The 19,218-nt window shown below is 31.3% G+C and overlaps 3 protein-coding genes across 3 annotated transcripts; 1 reads left to right on the forward strand and 2 right to left on the reverse strand.

The window, feature by feature from the left end:
* The first annotated feature begins 7,335 nt into the window (after positions 1-7,335).
* LOC105766029 (UPF0496 protein At1g20180) lies at positions 7,336-9,754 on the forward strand. The gene is made up of 2 exons (XM_012585323.2): positions 7,336-7,372; positions 8,617-9,754. The coding sequence occupies exons 1-2, from the start codon at positions 7,336-7,338 to the stop codon at positions 9,678-9,680; spliced, it is 1,101 nt and encodes a 366-aa protein (XP_012440777.1). The 3' UTR covers positions 9,681-9,754.
* A 269-nt stretch (positions 9,755-10,023) lies between these two features.
* LOC105767707 (citrate-binding protein) lies at positions 10,024-10,911 on the reverse strand. The gene is made up of 2 exons (XM_012587283.2): positions 10,642-10,911; positions 10,024-10,407 (listed from the first exon to the last, which is right to left on the reverse strand). The coding sequence occupies exons 1-2, from the start codon at positions 10,909-10,911 to the stop codon at positions 10,024-10,026; spliced, it is 654 nt and encodes a 217-aa protein (XP_012442737.1).
* A 5,880-nt stretch (positions 10,912-16,791) lies between these two features.
* LOC105767755 (citrate-binding protein) lies at positions 16,792-17,757 on the reverse strand. Its single transcript, XM_012587327.2, has 2 exons — positions 17,488-17,757; positions 16,792-17,175 (listed from the first exon to the last, which is right to left on the reverse strand). Exons 1-2 carry the CDS (start codon positions 17,755-17,757, stop codon positions 16,792-16,794), a joined length of 654 nt encoding a protein of 217 aa, XP_012442781.1.
* Between the last annotated feature and the right edge of the window lie 1,461 nt (positions 17,758-19,218).

The raw sequence follows: 19,218 nt of genomic DNA on the forward strand, positions 1-19,218 counted from the left end.
TGTCTTTTTTGGTTACCTAACTATCTTGGATTTTTGGGTGTTTGTATTTTTACGTTAGCCAGCTGGTGATAAAAAAGGATACAATTAAATAGTTGGGTGACTATTTTGTAACTTTTCATAGTTGAGTGACAAAAAAAAAAAAAAGAAAAATCATAGGTGGGTGACGACCTCTATCGTAGTTTACCCTTAAATTATTAGTAAGTTTACTTTTTGTTTACTCAACTTTAAAAGGTTACAAAATGTCTCTAAATTATTCAATTAATGTTTTCATTTAAATCATTGAACTATTCGAAAGTTTCTTATTTTGTTCATTAGGTTGCTAAGTTTTTTTTTTTTAAAAAAAAATAAGTTTAGCTAGTGAGTTCCAAGTGGTGATTAATGATTGGTATGATGGATCAGTACCCATTGACGAGTAGAAGAACATACTTTAGATCTAAGTTGATTTAACAACCAGTGTCAGTGATCGAAGAATAAAGCTATTTAGATTTTGATTTGTAGATTTGTGACGTTTAAAGTTGTTTCATGAAAAAAATAGAACTGTAGAAAGAAGGGAAATGAGAGCTTTTGATTGGTGTAGGAGTGCTTATAGAAAAGCCCATATAACATTGATTTTAACAATACAATGACTTAAATGAGAATTTTTAAATAGTTCAGTGACCATTTTGTAACTTTTTGGAGTTGAGTGACCAAAACATAAACTTACTAATCGTTTAGTGACTTTAGGTGTAATTTACCCTTTATTTTATAATAAACTTACTAATAGTTTAGTGACTTTAGGTGTAATTTACCCTTTATTTTATAATAAGATAATATTAAACAAGTACTAATATCTTATACAGATTTAATAATAACCAATGTTTAATTAAAACTTAATTTGAAGTTTTGTGGAGTTTGAAAGGATAAATGAAACTAACTAGGATTTAAATAAAGGTAACAAATAATTATCCTTTAATTAAATATTCATATTTATATTATTAAATATTTTATATTTTATAATATAAAATATTTTTACTAATTTTTATAAATCGTAATCTATATTTATTATTAAAGTATTTTTACAAAACTTTTGAATAAAATATTGAGAATATTATTTAAAATTTAATTATTAATGTTAAAATTTCTTATTGAAATAAAATTGTGGTATTTAATGATTTATTAAAATAATAAATCATTAATATAAATATGTATGTTGAATAATATTAAAATTATAATAATTTATTTCAATATTTAACAATATTTTTAAAATATTATTAAATATTTGAATTTTTTCAAATTATTTTTATAAAAATAAAGTTACTTATAGACGCTATTTTTCAAAAATGACTTATATTTTCAAAAATAAATTTAATTTAAAAATAACATTTTTCATTGGCATTTTCTATTAACCAAATTATTTTTCATGAAATAAACACAGTAAAATAAAAAAATATTTCTTGTATGTCATTTTTGTGTTCTAAAACGCTTTTCAAGCAAATAAAATAAATAAATAAATAGCTTTTCAAGTTAAATAAAAAGCTGAAAATTCAAGCTTTTAGCTTTACAAAAGTCAGTTTAGGTGTCAAATTGTAAATTTGCACTTCATTTATTTTACCTATAAATTCTAAATGTGATTTATATTCAAATTAAGTTTTACAAACAATTTATTTTAATTATTTAAAAGTATTTAAAATTTATATTCATAAATCATAATATTAACAATGAATTATCATAAATTATTTTATTATGTTTGTACGATAACAATGTAAGTTGAATATTTATTAATACCAAAATAATAATATGATATCGTAGTAACACCAATAACAACAAATGAAATAATAATACTTTATATTTGAGTCAATTATAATTTTTTAGCCAGATTTTATTATAATTTATGTTTATATATTCCACGTGCCATAAGATTAACAATTTGAATATCATTTAAGTATATATTTTAAAAAAATTAAATACATATATTTTTCACTTTATAATATAATTTTAAAATAAATATTTTATCTTTTAAAATGAATTTTTAACATCACATCTAATACAGAATTTAATTTATTACTTTTAACAGTAAAATAAATAAATTGAACTAAGTTGAATTTAATTTGAACTTGAGTTTTAAGAATCGAGTCGGTCTAACCAGTGGTGGAGCTAGAAAAAAAAATTTTCCTTTGGGAGGCAGAATTAAATTGCATATTTTTACGATAGCACAAATGTAATTTTATCATTTTAATAGCTTATATCTTCATAATTTTTAAAGGGTTTAATAAAATTTTTATCGTTTTTGAGAGGTAAAGTACAATTTTACCATTACTAATTTAAAGTTTTATAAATTATAAAAGGTTTAAATTGATTTATAATTTTTAAAGAGTTAGATCGAATTTTTATCATTTTTAAAAAATTAAAGTAAAATTTTATCATTACTAATTTAAAATTTTATAAATTATAAAATGTTTAAATTACAATTTTAACGTTTTAAAGAGGTGGTTATCCCTGGATCTCTTAGCGGCGGAGCCACTGGGTCTAACTAGAGGTGCTCATGGGTCGGGCGGCCCGGCTCGGCCTGACGGCCCGCCCGAAATATGGGAGGGTTTGGGTAAAAATATAGGCCCGAAATATGGGCTTGGGCAAAAAACGAGGCCCGATTAAAAAACAGGCCGGGCCTCGGGCACAACTATTTTGGCCCGGGCCCGGCCCGAATATAATAAATATTTTTATTATTTTATTATTTTTTTAATTTTAAAATACTTTTAAAATACTTTTATTAAATTTTTTAAATTTTAAAATTTTTTTAAAATACTTTTTAAATTTTTTTAATTTTAAAATATTTTTAAAATACTTTTTTTAATTTTTATTTTAATTTTTAAAATAATTTTTTGGTATTTATTTAACAAACGGGCCGGGCCCGGGCTTATGATTTTTTCCCGGGCCGGGCCTGGGCAAAATTCTAGGCCCATATTTCGGGCCGGGCCGGGCCCGGGCCTAGGACTAGGGCCGAAATTTTTTCTAGGCCCGGCCCGAACCCGGCCCGGCCCATGAGCACCTCTAGGTCTAACCTATGAAAGATATTTTAAAGTGCTTTCCTCATGGGATAGCAACCTCCAACAAATCTTATAAATCAAGAAGAGTATAAAAGAAAACAGTTAACAGCAAAAGACACTTTTTCTATAAAAAGAAATAGGAAAAGCCTAACTAAGGGAAGATTATAAAGTTGTAGATTATTTGATTAAGCATGTGAAAATGATGGTATAAAACCATTTAATCGTTTATATGTTAATGGTGAATATGTTGGATAGTTATATTTATTGAGTTGTATTCTTGCATAAATGTATACCAAATAGAAATATTTTTAAAAAAAATTAAAGAGTATGAATGAGTTAAAATGACAAAGTTAAGAGTACATATAAATCAAGTTGTATGAAAGCTTGAGCTCAACTCGAAGTTTGAAGTTTGGCTGGAGTTCGAACGAGTTTTACGTTATAAAGCTCAAGCTTTATTTGATATAAAAATTGAATGGCTCGAGCTCCTTGAACTAGACTTGTTTATCTAGTAGAATCAAATCAACAAGAATTGAATCGGAGTCTTTCATGCAATCCAAGTTCTCTTGTTTAAGGAGATCAAATCATTTGACTTTGGGATATCTTGAAGATATCAATTTTTATTTTAACTTTTATGAGGATAACTAAAGTCTTTTCTATGTGGTTACTTACAGAGAATATGATTATAAATGATTTGTATATTAGTAAGCCTAAACTCTTATATATGATCGACTTGTACTAGGTGGAATAGTATAGAGAAAGCACTTATCATTGTTCACATGGGAATCAACATGTTGAATGCAATTTCGGAAGTAAACTCAAGCGAGTTACTTGATTTACAACTAACCTTTCCAGGGGAAAGTTGTAACACCCCACGTCTGACCCGATCGTCGGATTCGAGTATGGGGCGTCACAGGTTGATCCGATTAGAAAACACACCTTTCTACTTTTCTTTAAAGAAAATACCATTATCTATTTTGGTGGATACCCCATTTACCAGAGTGATATTCTTTTAGTTTAAGACCACTTTTATTTGAAAGCGTGATTTTAGATTAACGAGTCACAAATAACATTATGCCAACAAGGCTTCCATTCCACATTCGGCGTGTTCAAAATAATGTTCAATATAGATTAAGAATTTCAAAATGGTGGTTTCTAATAGTTGACCTAACACCCCCAGCAAATACATGTTAACCCTGAAAATAAGAAGGCTCACAAATGACCGTAGATTTAGCTGTATCCCTTTGATCACCACGTTTAACCTAAAAACCTAAAAGGAAGAAGAAAATTGGGTAAGTTCTAAAGAACTTAATGAGATCCTGGGAAGAACAATCCCACCATTGATTACTATCAAACATTAAGAGAAAGGACTCGAACTAGCAGATTAGTTTTCCATATTCAGCGAATACATTACCTTAGTTTGTAGATTAGCTGGCGAACACTACTACAATCATCTCAATCTATTGGCGGATCACACTGGTTTCTTGACTCGTATGTGACGGTCATGGGCATATCTACTCTGTGATTACGTTAATTGTGTGGACTACCATTTATGACTAACAGACTTACTGCTTATGTTTTCATGCAATGTGCACTACCACATGCACCCTTTTTCCTACGCACTCCCTTCCTTGTGCTAGCTTTTGATCTCGCTTCCCAAAGAACCAATTTTTCTTATATCTTTATATCCGTCATCAGAGCTATATAACAACATCACCCCTGTATCCTCCTAACTCCCCTCTTTGTATGAAGACATAGGTGTTCCCCCACAAGGTCGAGTTTTCACCAATCACGGTTTGCATCTATGTGCCATATCGGAGGCAAAACATTTTATCTTGTGTCTTTTTTATCATAATACACAATACATATCCGGTTCGTCAAACCAGGGTGTGACAAAAGTCTTAGTGGAGAGTGGTCTTGATTAGAGTAAAAGTGTGAGGTTGTTATGTAATGAGTGTATAGAACTTAAATCATTACTTGTACTTGTTAAAATATAATGAACTAGCTTTCTGGATAAAATCCTACGAACGTAGGAGGAATCTAAACTACATAAACAAGTTTCCCATGTCCATTTCTAATCTGTACTTATCTCTTACTCTACATGCAACTTACCATATATTTGAATTTATAGTTGATATCAAAGCTCTAGTTTTCAATGTTAGTGGTTGCATTTGAGCTATAGTTTATAAATATTATTTAAAAATAAAAATGCTTAATTAGACTCATCAACTATAGTATTATTAAAATACTGAAATAAAGTAATATTAAAATAACTTGTAGATTCATACACGGTTGAGAGTATCCTGCATGGGAATTAATAGTTTGCTTCTTTTCTTATATTCCTGAAATATTATTGGATTTATCCTTTGAACGAAGGTGCATGCATACCAACTCTCCACGTTTTTTTAGATGAAGAGATCGAGATAAAAAAGCAAATTTCCAATCCGAATAATCCTTGTGAGTTGTACACCCCAAAAACATGAAGTTGTTAGAATCTTACAAATTAAAGCCCCCCCTTTGTCTTTACACGTTGCCCCCATTTCCCCAAACCTCTCCACCGCTGCCCTGGCCCCTCTTCAAGCCTGGACGTTACCCAACCGACTGCTCATTTCATTAACCACTTTATATATATCGCTTACATGATATGAGTATAGTACAGATGAATTAAAATTTGTGGATTGAGTATTAGATCTTTTGACATAAGTATTGTTATCAATATAGGAGTATATTGATTCGAATGCATTGAAGCATATTATTATTTTTTATTTATGGGTTGGAGAAGGATTATGAGTAATTTTAGACATTATATCAAAAGAACAAATATGATCTGAACTTATAATAAAATTATTAAAAAATTTAATTAAAATTTAAATATGACTTCAATTATTATTTTAACATTTGAATTTTCTTATTATCAATGTTAAATCTGATTATTATTATTTGAATGTGAATTGGAGTCCATTTTAAATAATTTTATTTATTATATATATGCAAATTTATCAAATATTTAAATTTAATAAGTAAAAAAAGAGTAAATAATCCAAATATGGTATGAGGGATAGCATGTTGATGTTATTTCTTATGTTTTTATCCTAAATAATTGGAAAAAATGTAATTACCTGGAGGATGATAAAGATACAACCTCTTAGCTTAGCATTAGATACCCAACCAACATTCTTAGAAATACATTATTCCAATTATTAAAGGTTCGGTATTCGTGAAAAGCAGTTTTAAAATATTGTCATGTAATTTTTAATATTTTATTACATTGTTATAAGATATTTGTCAACTCTTAATTTCTTTTGTGGAGTCTAAAATTTCTATTGACAATGTCCCAAATAATTTCCATTATTAAAACGGTATCTTTTCATTTATTTTTTCTTTTAAGTGTACTTAAAATTGAGTTCTTTGCTCTAATGGATGGACAATGGTGAAACTAGGGGGCCAGTAGTAGGGACCCCAACCCTCTTTAAAATGGAAAAAAATTTCATTTAGGCCCTCCCAAAATGATAAAAAATTGATTTAATCTTTTAAAAACTATAAAGATATATAACTATTAAAATGATGAAATTGTATTTTTACTATCGTAAAAATATACAATTTAATTCCGACCCCTCTTACAAATATTAATATTCAAATAATATTTTTTTTTCTTTTCCCTATGAAACCAAAAATCATTACATCATTGAGAAAAGAAAAATTGAATTATAGATTGTGGAATACCATTTCATAAAAGTAGCTATACAAATTGATTGAGTTAAGTTTGATATTAATATATGATAAAAGAAAATGAGTTTCAGCCTTCATGTGAGTCTTCTACATACAAGCATTAATGGCGTAAACTTACAAAAGCACACAACAATACAAGGACAAATAGAACACTCCCCAAAATAGAGGATAACAAAGCTTTCCAATTGCAACAAGCAAATATATTGACGACATGATTCTCCCTCCATATATCTCTTTCTTTTCTTTAATTTTAGACATAAGACTTACCATTACATAACATAAAATACATCGAATGCGTCCAGCATATACAAAATGACAAGAAAAAGCAAATATATATAAATGTTCCTTTAAAGAAGGCTTTATGTAGTAAGGCAAAGATATATATGAAGTCCCACCGCAAGCTAGGCAGTTGTATTCTAATTTATTATTGTAGAAAAGCCTCCATTATTAATTACTTGTCCCTTGTAGGGTTGTTTATAAGGAAGAGGATTTCTCATTACACATATAGGCATTTCTCCTTCAAACCTACCAATATTAGCTCCAAATTCATTCCTTCTTCCTTCTTCTAAGACAAGAAGAGATCAATATGTGGGCAAAGTTTAGAGCTTTTAAGATCAAAAGAGGTATGTATGCTTGCTCTTATAAAATATTTCCTTTTTTTTTTCTCTTAAATAAAAGAGGTTTTAGTTTCTTAAGAATATGAATTCAGTTTAATTCTAAGTTAGTTCTTTGGCTTAGTTTTATGTTTTTATTGGAAAAGGAAATTATTAGAATGAATTGGTATTTGATGCATGAACTGATTTAATTAAGTTTTGAATTTATTTTTAGAAAAAAAAATTGAAATTAATAGTGGTAGGATAATTACCATCACTTGTCCAAAGTCCGAATGGATTTGGGTTGGATTGTAATGAGCTCGCATGATCAGCTCGCTCTCCTGCGAAGTTACACGTGCATAAGACCTTATAAACACGTGTCGAGCCTAGAGTAGGATACGTGTCTATATGCATGAAGCCTACTTGACTGGCATGTCATGTCATGTCAATGAACAATACCCATATCATATAAATATACATATACCACTACTTGAGGAAGATAGAAAGAGAAAAACACTCAACAAATAGAGTCTCTTTTGATAAGACAATCTAATGCTTGAATGAAAGATTTGTATTAACGAAGATGTGTTTAAATGGAGCTTTTAAGTGACAAGAAAAAAGAAAGGGGAGTTGCAATAAATTAAAAATCATTTAATTTGTGAAGTAATGATAAATTTAAAATTCAAACCCTCATCCTTATAATCATTTTTTTTCTTCAAATTATGATATTTTTAAATAAAAAAAAACCACTAGGCTTTTGGCAAAAGAAAGCTCCATAACTAACTTGCTAGCTTCTTCAATAAAGGGATTAAATAATTTAATATTGATGACACTTAACCTATTTAGCAATATATAATGTTGAAACAAAGTCGCGAGTTAGATGAGAGAGTAAGGGTCTTTCTCGCTTTAATCTGTGAGGGTTTGATACTCACCTTAAGTATGGAGTAACTTTAAAACTCGTAGATAGTGTCTACCTCTTTAATAGTGTCTACCTCTTTAATGGACCTACAGATAATGAATACCTTTAAAAAAACCAAGTCACAAATTAGTTAGTAGATTTATTCTTCATTTGAATTCCTATAATATGTTTTCACCATTTTCTCCTTTAAAATCATATTTATATTTCTTTTTCTTGACAGTGTAAAAATTGCAAAGACGTGCACATAAACGAAAAAAATAATTGATCTAATTATGAGTTGAAAGAATAATTATAAAACTATTTCTTCATTTTGTATCTAATTTCCATTTATCTGTAATATAATATTTTGTTTCAGGTGAAAAAGAAGTGAGAGATGGTCGCAAAAGCTTGAATGTAAATGATGAATACCTTAGTGCATTAAGAACCAAATCATACTTAGAATTTTCCTCTAAAGCTCAAATATTAGCCAATGAACCCTCGGCTTCATTCAAATTCTTTCAACTCTTGGAACCCTGTCCCGACACCATATCTTCTTCCATCTTAAACTCTGCAATCCTTTCCGAAATGCCCGAACTCAAAACCCTAATCCTGGATTACTTCGATATTAGTGCTGAAGCTTCGAAAATTTGCGGTCATCTCCTCACTAAGATCAACCAAATCCAACGTAATTATCACTTCATTCAACGAGCACTCGATTTGTTTGATGATTATTATCATTCTCCTGATAACATGAGACAAGTTCTTTCGGATTTCAACTCATTCTTTGCCCTAAAAAACCCATTTTCTAACCCTATCAAACATGATTTCAAGATAATCAATGAAAAATACTCCTCAATATTGCACCATCTTAAATCAAAGAAAAGAAAGGTTACTCGGAAGATAAAGCTGATCAAGTTCATCCACAAAACATCCGGGATTTGTTTAACGACAGCTTGTGGATTGCTAGTAATAATAGCTATAGTTATAGCAGCACATACTCTTGCACCATTGTTAATGGCGCCTGCAATTTTGGGCTTCGTCCCTGAAAAGCTTTTAAAGAAGAAAAAACAGGTATTGAAGAAACTTCCATGTTTGAAATGTGGGTTCCTTAGGAAAGTTGGGGAGCAACTTGATGTTGCAGCCAAGGGAACTTATATCTTGAATCGGGATTTCGATACACTGAGTCGGCTGGTTTCTAGGTTAAATGATGAAGTTGAACACAAGAAGGAAATGATAGGGATTTGTTTGGAGAGGCAAAGGGAAGATCATAGGTTTTGTCTTCAAATCGTGAAGGAGTTGAAGAAGAGCCATGGTGGATTCTGGAAACAGCTGGAGGAGCTTGAAGAACATGTTTATTTGTGCCTTGTAACAATCAATCGAGTAAGGGCATTAGTAATCAAGGAAATGACTGCATCTTTTACACAAGGTTTCAGGGACTAGTTATACAAGCTTTTCTTCTACAAGTTCAATGTGTGTATATGTTTATAATTGTAAATAACAACCACCATTCGTTTTTTCTTTAATATTATTAAGAGTATAATCTCATGAATTTATAGTGTATAAATGTATAGATAATTGTTTAATCAAAGGTTAATGAGTCAAAGTTGATATAAAACATAACAACATCGAATGATTCAGTAGATTCCGTAGCGAAATTATAAATATATTTCTATATAGATTATACAAGACACCGAGATGTATAGCATATTACATTAATAAATATACCACTTCTCTAAATAGAACAAAGATTAAATCTTTAATCAGATATGCGTGCATATAACAATCATTTTTTGAAAAGCTTAATATCCCTCCACCTAGATTCCATGAAGTTGCTAGATTTAGCAGGTGCAGCATAAACGCCACATTTGAAATACAAGTCACCGGGTCCTTGATCGTTCACCACGAACTTCTCTTCTCCATCAATGAAAACAGTGATCTTCCCTTTGCCTACATCATGGATCACATTCACTCGAAACCACTTGTCGTACAGATCCGTGGCCACCAGGTTGTACCGATAATACCTCATGTTTCCATTGTAAATCCGCAGTTGCAGCGTCGTTGCTCCTTCAGCAGCGCCATGAATTTGCACTATGGTCACCCCGGATGTCCCTGTTGGGACGAAAGCATAGCCTTCAAATTGCCAAATTCCAGACGAATAGTCATGTCCCTATAACACCATGCACCCACAGTTCAATTAGATTGCACTTGGGTTTCATAGTATGTGTTCCATTTCGAACGGAATTGAATAAAACTATAATGCCCTTCGTAGAAAAAGATAAGATCAATTTAAAAAATGGCATTTATATTTTTTTTGCAAAGATACTTAAATATCCGTAATCACGTAAAGCCTCCAAATTAATATTTTACTTCTTACCACTTGATTCAATACATGCTAGTTTACCTTTATACGCACTTCTGTGCGAGGTCTAGTGTCACTGTCAGGTTTGAAGGACTTATCTCTATTGTAGACCCAAAAACTCCGAATACCATCGGAGTAATTATAACGTTGAGAAAGTGGTATATTATACGGTTTCTGTAAATCGAAATTCTCATCTGTTAATGGCACACGAGTGAACCCATCGGTAGGATCTGCACCACAAATAAACCAATGATCTTTCAAACAAAAAATAACAACAATAATCAAAAGTTTGTAGCAATTGGAAGCCTTCATTTTGGTGCAATTTCAGAAGAAGAAGTAAAGGAAAACTTAAGTTGTATGAAGATGGCATAACCAGATCTTTGGGACCATATTTATAGTCAGATATTTGACGGAAATATTTGCCACATTGTTTTTTAGATTAACTTTTGCCGTAAGCCATTGGCAGGACCTTTATGCTGCTGTTTTAATCGATTAGTCTTATATCTCAGCCAATGAAAAGCGCCTTGAAGCTGAAACTTTGGCTTCATATGTCACAACTCTTTTAAGGTTCAAATTAATTCTCTTAGATACTACAATTATGTCTTCATCTCCAATGAATATTATGCTGTCCTTGATGAACCCATTTTAAAATTATATTATCCGGATTTAAATGAGTATGGGGTATGGTTTTGTATTTTATGTAAAAAAAAAGTATATTTTATATTTATAATTAAATTTTGCAGGCGAATTTTAAAACTGCTTCATACTCAAGTGATGATCGAATCCTCAACCACTAGTTAAGGCAAATATATTTTAATCATGAATATAGAATATAATTTGCAATGAGTCATCGATGATATCGGTAAAGGCTGAAGCCATATTTTGATATCTATTATGAATTAAATTCTCTCCTGTACCTATATAGTTTGTAATTGCAGTTGTAAGCAGTAAATTTTGGGTGATTTTTAACCGCATATTGCCGAGGAAACTTGGTTGATGCTACCTGACAAGCTGTTTAAAAGAAGTGACCGGATTCCTTTTGAGGTTTCTGTTGTAAAGAAAAAAAACCCTTAATTAAACCAACTAATTCGAAAAATAGCAATCATTAATTCTAAATACTAAGTAAATATAATAAAAACAAAATTAGGTATCCACATAACTTTTTATCATTTTTCAATTATTTAATTACATTTTAACAATATTTTCTATATAATTAATATATAATTTTGATAATCTTTTTTACCTGAACCCCAAACCTCAAAGTCAAATCCAAAATCTTGAACCTTGAACTCGAACCCCTAAATACATAATTTTAACAACTTTTTAACTTGAACCCTGAACCTCAAAATTAAATCTAAAATTTTAAACCCTAAACCCAAACCCAAACCTAGAACTCAAACCTCGAATCATAAACCCTAAACCATAAACTTGGCCTTTTGTTTAAGTTTAGGTTTAGGGTTCAAGGTTTAAGGTTTCAAGTTCGGAGTTCTGGTTAAAAAAATTACAAAAATTATGTATCAATGATGTTGACACCATTTTTTGATGAAAACGGAGTCGACTTGGGTTTTGAAAAATGAAACGGGAGTCGCCACCAATCATTTTTAATGAGGTGTGATTGGATCACCTCGAGAAGTGGTTATTTTTAATAAACGATTTAATTTTATTAAAACAACGATTTTGGTCCACGAAATTCAGAAAAATGGGTTCGGGAGTCGGTTACGCACGAGGAAGGATTAGCACCCTCGATACGCCCAAAATTGGTACCTAGTTGATTACTTAATGTCTTAGTGTTGAAAAACTGAAAACTTTAGAGAGATTTAAAATACGATCCTAAAAAAAACTCGGATGACATGGATTGAAATTCAAGAGGATATTTGGTTGTTCGGTTAAACGAGAAATTGAAACCCAGCACATTAGGGCACGTTCCTCGAATTTTCAAAAGTAAAACATTGCCTTATTTGAAATTTTTAAAAGGATACTTAGTTATTTGGTTGAACGAGAAAAATCGAAACCCAGCACATTAGGGCACGTTTTCTCGAGTTTCCAAATGCTAAATATTGCCTCATTTAGAAAAATTTCTTTTTGAAGTATGGTATTAATATGCATAATGAAATAGCAAATATGATATTGTGCATAAAATAATATGTGTAAAGAATGAAAAAAATCAAATCAATCACGTATATACAAAAAAAAAAACTAAAACATTTTAAAGAATGAACATATAAATAAATAAATAAATAAATAAATAAATGAACATTAAGTAAAACAAATAATAACAAAAAGTAAATAGATCAAAATTATAAAATATATAAAAATATTCATGCGCATATAAGGAAAATATTTATATATATAATTATAAAATAGGAAAACATATATATATATATATATATGTTTTAAAGTTATTAAATATAAAAGCTCATATAGGTATATACATATATGTATGTATGTGCATATAAAAGGATAAAACAAGATATATTAGTATATATATATGTATTCGTAAGAGAAATATATATGGACATATATGTATATATAAATTATAAAGTATAAAATATATATAAATAGGTACACGTGTATAAAAATATGTATGCATATATATATATATATATATATATATATATATAACAAAAGCTAAAAGGTTAAAAGATATGGATGAGTAAACAATAACAAAAATAGTAATAACAAAGATAACAATAATAATAATATTTAGTTTAATAATAATAAAAGTCATAACGAAAGAAGGATTAAATTAACAAATAAACAAAACATAGGATGAAATCGAGAGAAAAATGAAATTACAGGGTAAAAACCACAATAAAACAAACAAGAAAGACTAAAATGGAAATGCGCGCAACTGTCACGGACCAAACGAGTAATAAAACCCTTATCAGGACACGTGTCCGTTGTCCAGTACGCCGAAGGGTTAGCGACGAAATCGAAAAAGAAACAAAAGTTCGGGGCTAAAATTGAAAGAAAATAAAATTGAACAAAAGGGAGTAAATTTAAAAGAAAATAAACATGGAAGGACCGAAACCGAAAATAGACCCTCAGGTACGAAAACAAGCGGACCTTCATCGGGTCGGGTCGGGTCGGTCTGATCCATGTCAAAACGACGCCGTTTTGGGACTATTGAGGCCAGTCCTAAACGACGCCGTTTAAGGTGTCTATTTAAGTTTGTTTTTATTTTTTTTATTTTTCATTCTTCTCTGTTTTAAACAAAAAAAACTTCAAAACACTCTCCCCACCCCTCTCCTTTCCGGCCAAGGGGCCCGATCAGAAGCCACCACACCGATCATGCGGCGGCCGCCAGAGGGCGTGTTAGAAGGCGAAAGGTCAGCTTTTTAGTCCCGTTTCAAAGGCCATCATAGATCGGCTTTCCTACCCATAAAGCTGAGAGAAAAACCCCAAAAGTCACCATCCCCGTCCATTTTCGGTAACCCGAAGGATTCCGACGACAACCCCAAACACGGCGTTCAGGTACGTCCCTTTTTTATTTATCCTTTAGGCTTATTAACTGTGAAAGAAAAGAAAGCAAAAACAGAATGGAATCTAAGAGGAAAAAGACTAAAAATATCACCTTTCAAATTGATTTTTTCTTTTCTATTTCTTCAATATTTTTTCAAAAAATCGGAACCCCTTTACAAAGATTCATTCTCGGCTTTATATCCGATTTACATAAGTTTTTTTAGTTTATTTTTTTCTTGCTGATGTTTCCTTTCTGTCATTGCAGACATGGGCGCACGTGGATGGAGATGACAGTGGCAGTTGGCGGTGGTTGCTGGCAGAGCAGGTGAGCAGAAGACCAAAGGTCAGAAGACCCTAGGAGCGGCGCCTAGGGTTCTTCTGTTTTCTGCTAGTGTTTTGGGTTTTGGGCTGAGGGTAGGCTATTGGGCCTATTCGGGTTTGGCATGTGGGCCGGTTCCGCTGGGTTAGGTCTATTTTAGGTGGGTAGTTGGGTATTGGGTTATTGGGCTAGGGCAAAATGTTGGGTTGTATAAATGACATGAAAAAAATTGTTGAAATGTCATTAAATAATTGGAGAATGATACATGATCACGTAGCGTCCCTGTTTTATACAATCATTTCTCAATAAATACAAGCTTGTTGTCTTTTTAATACAACTTTCAATTTTACATGTTTATCATTTATCATTGTATATTTTTTTAATTAGGATTTATGTTGATTAAGAGTTAGCACTTAGAAGGGGAAGTATATACCTCCCCCATAAATGGGGACATGTTGTAGCTCGGAAGGTCACCCGAGGGATGTACTTCACCTGCTATAGACCGGGAGGTCGTCAAAAGCTTTACTCCTTGTCTTAGCCAACCAAGCTGGCAGAAGGTGACCGTTCGAGGAAGCTAACCACTCGTTCCTCTGGACACTTGACCTTTTCTTAAGAACGTGATCATTTTGGTCATGAAACCTCATGTGAGTTCAACTGCTTCGTACCTCGAATTAGAACGAATGACAGGGTATGTCTCGTCACAAACATCCTCATCCCATCAAAGACATTCGCCCCACGTGTCCCACAATGATGACTGATTACGAGTCCAACACATTAATGTCATCTTACACGGGACCTCGCCTATAAATAGCCTCTAGAATGATGAAGAGGGGATAAACTCTCAGAGATACTTGCCTACATGTTGTCAAATTACCACTTAGTCTTTATACTTTTCACCTCCACTCTCTATAACATTTGGCTCTCTATCTTGATTAGGTGAATAGATCTTCGTCAACACCACCATGCCCTCCTCCGTTTCTCCTCCTTGTTGTATCTTTGTATCAACGGTTCGTATCCTTTATAAAAAAACAAATAGATATCTAATGATTGAGGGACAAATAACACCATTTTCTTATCGAATTTGTTAAGGTAAATTTTTGAAGTGGCTGACTAAGTGCCAATCGGATGTAGCCATTTCTATCAACACTGTGATAGACAAATACTTGCTATATTTGGAGTTGGCACTTTATTGAAACAAAATCTATGAGCTTTGTATAATGTCGACATTTTGGGTATATGCAAGCTCGACTTTGAAACCAATCCATTTAAAGCAACTTTCCTTGAAAATTGGATTGGTTCCAATCAAGCAATTGAATTCTTTGGATTGTGGAGACCGGATCAGGATAACATTGAAGATACCATTGAAGAATGAATCTCCAACAGTTCACTTTACATCGATCTTTATTAATATATTATATTTTGCTATTTTATAGCTAATGATTGGATTGTAATTAATCTTTAGTATGTTAGCAAGTCTAGGAAACTCTTACATACTGTGAGACTTGTATAGATTTATGTATTGAGTATTGAGAGCACTTTATTGTTCATCGAGAAACATATGTGAGTGCATTTAAGATTAAACAAGTTGTGTTTATAGCCTAAGTTCTCAATGAGAGAACTTATAGAGATGAGTGATCTAGGCCTTTAAGATACAAAAGTGAGGTTGCTATACTAGGAGAGTGATACAACTTGAATCACTTGTTGTATTGAGGATTAAAGAGTGGATTTACTCATTGAAGTAGGCTTCGTAGACGTAGGGAAACCAAATTGCATAAACAATACTTTGTATACTTTGTTTAATCTATTTTACAGTCTTTTTTTCAGTGGCACTCAAAATGACCACTACAGTCAAACACTTTCATTCAAGCACTAATCATTATAAACAATTAAACAAAGATTTAAGAGAAAATTTACTTACATTTTAATTAGAAGAATATCTTCTTTTATTATTATCGAAAGCATCATCAAAGGCTTCAATCCCTTACTCAAAGTAATAAATTCATAAAAGATTATCATAAGGAGACGGGGATGATTATGATCCGTGCAAATATTGAAGAGGATGAAAATATCATCATGACTCGGTGTCTTGATAGACTGAATCAAGAGATTACCAACAAAGCAAATCTCTAACACCATGTAGACATGGATAAGATGTAAAAATCCATTGAAAAGCAATTGAAGATTAGAGGGTTTGGGTTTGAAAACTCCTAGGAAGAATCATAGCTGAAAAAGGGAAGAAATCAAGAAGCAAAATATAATACTAAGATCAATAGCAGATTACATTGATAAATAATCACTTTTCTAAGCAGAGATTAAATATTAACTATATATATGTATACAAGACCAAGATGAATAGCATATTACATTAATCAATAACCACTTCGTTAATTATATATGTGTATATATAACAATCATTTTTTGAAAAGCTTAATGTCCCTCCACCTAGATTCCATGAAGTTGCTAGATTTAGCAGGTGCAGCATAAACGCCACATTTGAAATACAAGTCACCGGGTCCTTGATCGTTCACCACAAACTTCTCTTCTCCATCAATGAAAACAGTGATCTTCCCTTTGCCTACATCATGGATCACATTCACTCGAAACCACTTGTCGTACAAGTCGGTGGCCACCAAGTTGTACCTATAATACCTCATGTTTCCATCGTAAATCCGCAGTTGCAGCGTCGTTGCTCCTTCAGCAGCGCCATGAATTTGCACTATGGTCACCCCGGATGTCCCTGTTGGGACGAAAGCATAGCCTTCAAATTGCCAAATTCCAGACGAATAGTCATGTCCCTAAAACCCACGTACGGTTCAGTTAGAATGCACTTTGGCTTCATAGTGTGTGTTAGACAAACGAGATATTTTTCCAAAGATCCGTCCGATTTTGGACGAAATTGAATAACAATATAATGCCCAAAAATGGTACACTTGCATTTGCATGTCATTTTTTTATTATTAAAGATGTTTGAATATCTCGTAGCCACCTTACGTCTAATTATTCTAGAATCGAATCAGAACAGACTCAAAGGAGAAAAGTTTTTTCTTTTCAAAAAATTCGAGACTAAGACTTCTCTTTATCACTCGATTGAAGATACGTTAATTTACCTTTATGCGTACTTCTGTGCGAGGCCTAGTGCCGCTGTCAGGTTTGAAGGGCTTATCTTTATTGTAGACCCAAAAACTTCGAACACCATCGGAGTAATTATAACGTTGGGAGAGTGGCATATTATATGGTTTTTGTAAATCAAAATTCTCATCTGTTAATGGCACACGAATAAATCCATCCGTAGGATCTGCACCACAAATAAGTAACTGGTGATTTAAACAAACAACAGCAACAATAATCAAAACTCTATAGCAATTGGAACCCTTCATTTTGGTGCAATTGGAATAGTATAATCAAAACTTGAGTTGTATGAAGATAGCATAACCAGATCTTTGAAACCATATTTATAGTAAGATATCTTACTTTGTTTTTTAGTTTATTTTTCAGATTAAGGTTTACCGTAAGGCATTAAATAAGAATGGCAGGACCTTTATGCTGTTTTCTTTCTCTCTTAAAGTCCAACTATATTGCTCTTTTGGGAACTCTTTTAAGGTTGAAATTATTTGTCTTAGATACTCATATTATGTCTGCTTCTCCAATGAATATTATGTTGTCCTTTGTTGAACCTTGGATCCGGCTCGAAAAATAAAAAAGTTTGGGTAAAAATATAAACTTGAAAAATAAGTTTAGATAAAAAAAGCTTGTTTAGAAAATGAGTCGAGCCTCACGTTAAGTTTTTTTTGCCCGAACTCGGCCCAACTTGAATTTGTAATAAAATAAAGCCATGCTGTTTTGCTGCTATTTTCCCTCTTTTTATCACTATTTGTTACAATTTCACTATTATATTGTTAATGTTTGGAAATTCTATAACACTTGTTTTACTGTTAATTTTGTTATTATTTTAGAGGTATTTGCTTGTTAATTAGTGTTATTTAAGTATAAAGATTTTTTAAATTTATTTTCAATGATACTTTAATATTTTTAAATTTTTTTATATAAAAAATAAAAAAATTTAAAAAATAAATACAGGTGGGCCAAGCTCAAATTTTAGCATTTTTATCTGGGCCGGACATAGGCAATAATTTAGACCAATTTTCAGACATAAACCTAAAGTTTTGTTAAAACCCAACTCGACCCATGAACAACTCTACTTTAACCCAGAACAGAAAAAATGATATTTACATTATGGCATGAATTAGAATTTTATATCAGTATATGCTTTATTTTTTCAATACATTTTGAAAAATATATTTTAACTATAAATATAAAATATAAATAATTAAAACATAAAAAAATCATAAATTAATTTAGATGAACTGCTAATTATTGCCGAACAAACTTGATTGATCTTATTAGACAACCTATTTTGAGGTTTCTCTCGTAAAAAAAACTTAGAAAATAGCATCCATTAATTCTTCACATTTCTTAGGTATTAACCAAGCTTATTGTCTTTGCCATACAACTCATGTTTATCATTTATTATATTCATTTTGCCTCACATTATATATTATTAGTCCATTTCAGAATATAAATATGCTTTATTTTTGAACTTTTCTTTTATATATTTGACCCTAAATATATATATATAATTAAGAGTTGGAATAGTGTAACTTAAAATTTACGAAAGAAAAATAAAATGAAACAACAAATTTGGCTTCCTACCACGGCTCTCCTTAAGATGACAGCCCTAACCGTTCTCTTGTTTCTAATATTTTGAACAAATTTAGACTTGTATTAGGCAAGGTTTGAATTGATTAGAAGTTTATATCAATGTTCAAGATAATATTTTG

The sequence above is a fragment of the Gossypium raimondii genome, chromosome 5, assembly GCF_025698545.1.
Source record: "Gossypium raimondii isolate GPD5lz chromosome 5, ASM2569854v1, whole genome shotgun sequence".
Classification (NCBI taxonomy): Eukaryota; Viridiplantae; Streptophyta; class Magnoliopsida; order Malvales; family Malvaceae; genus Gossypium; species Gossypium raimondii.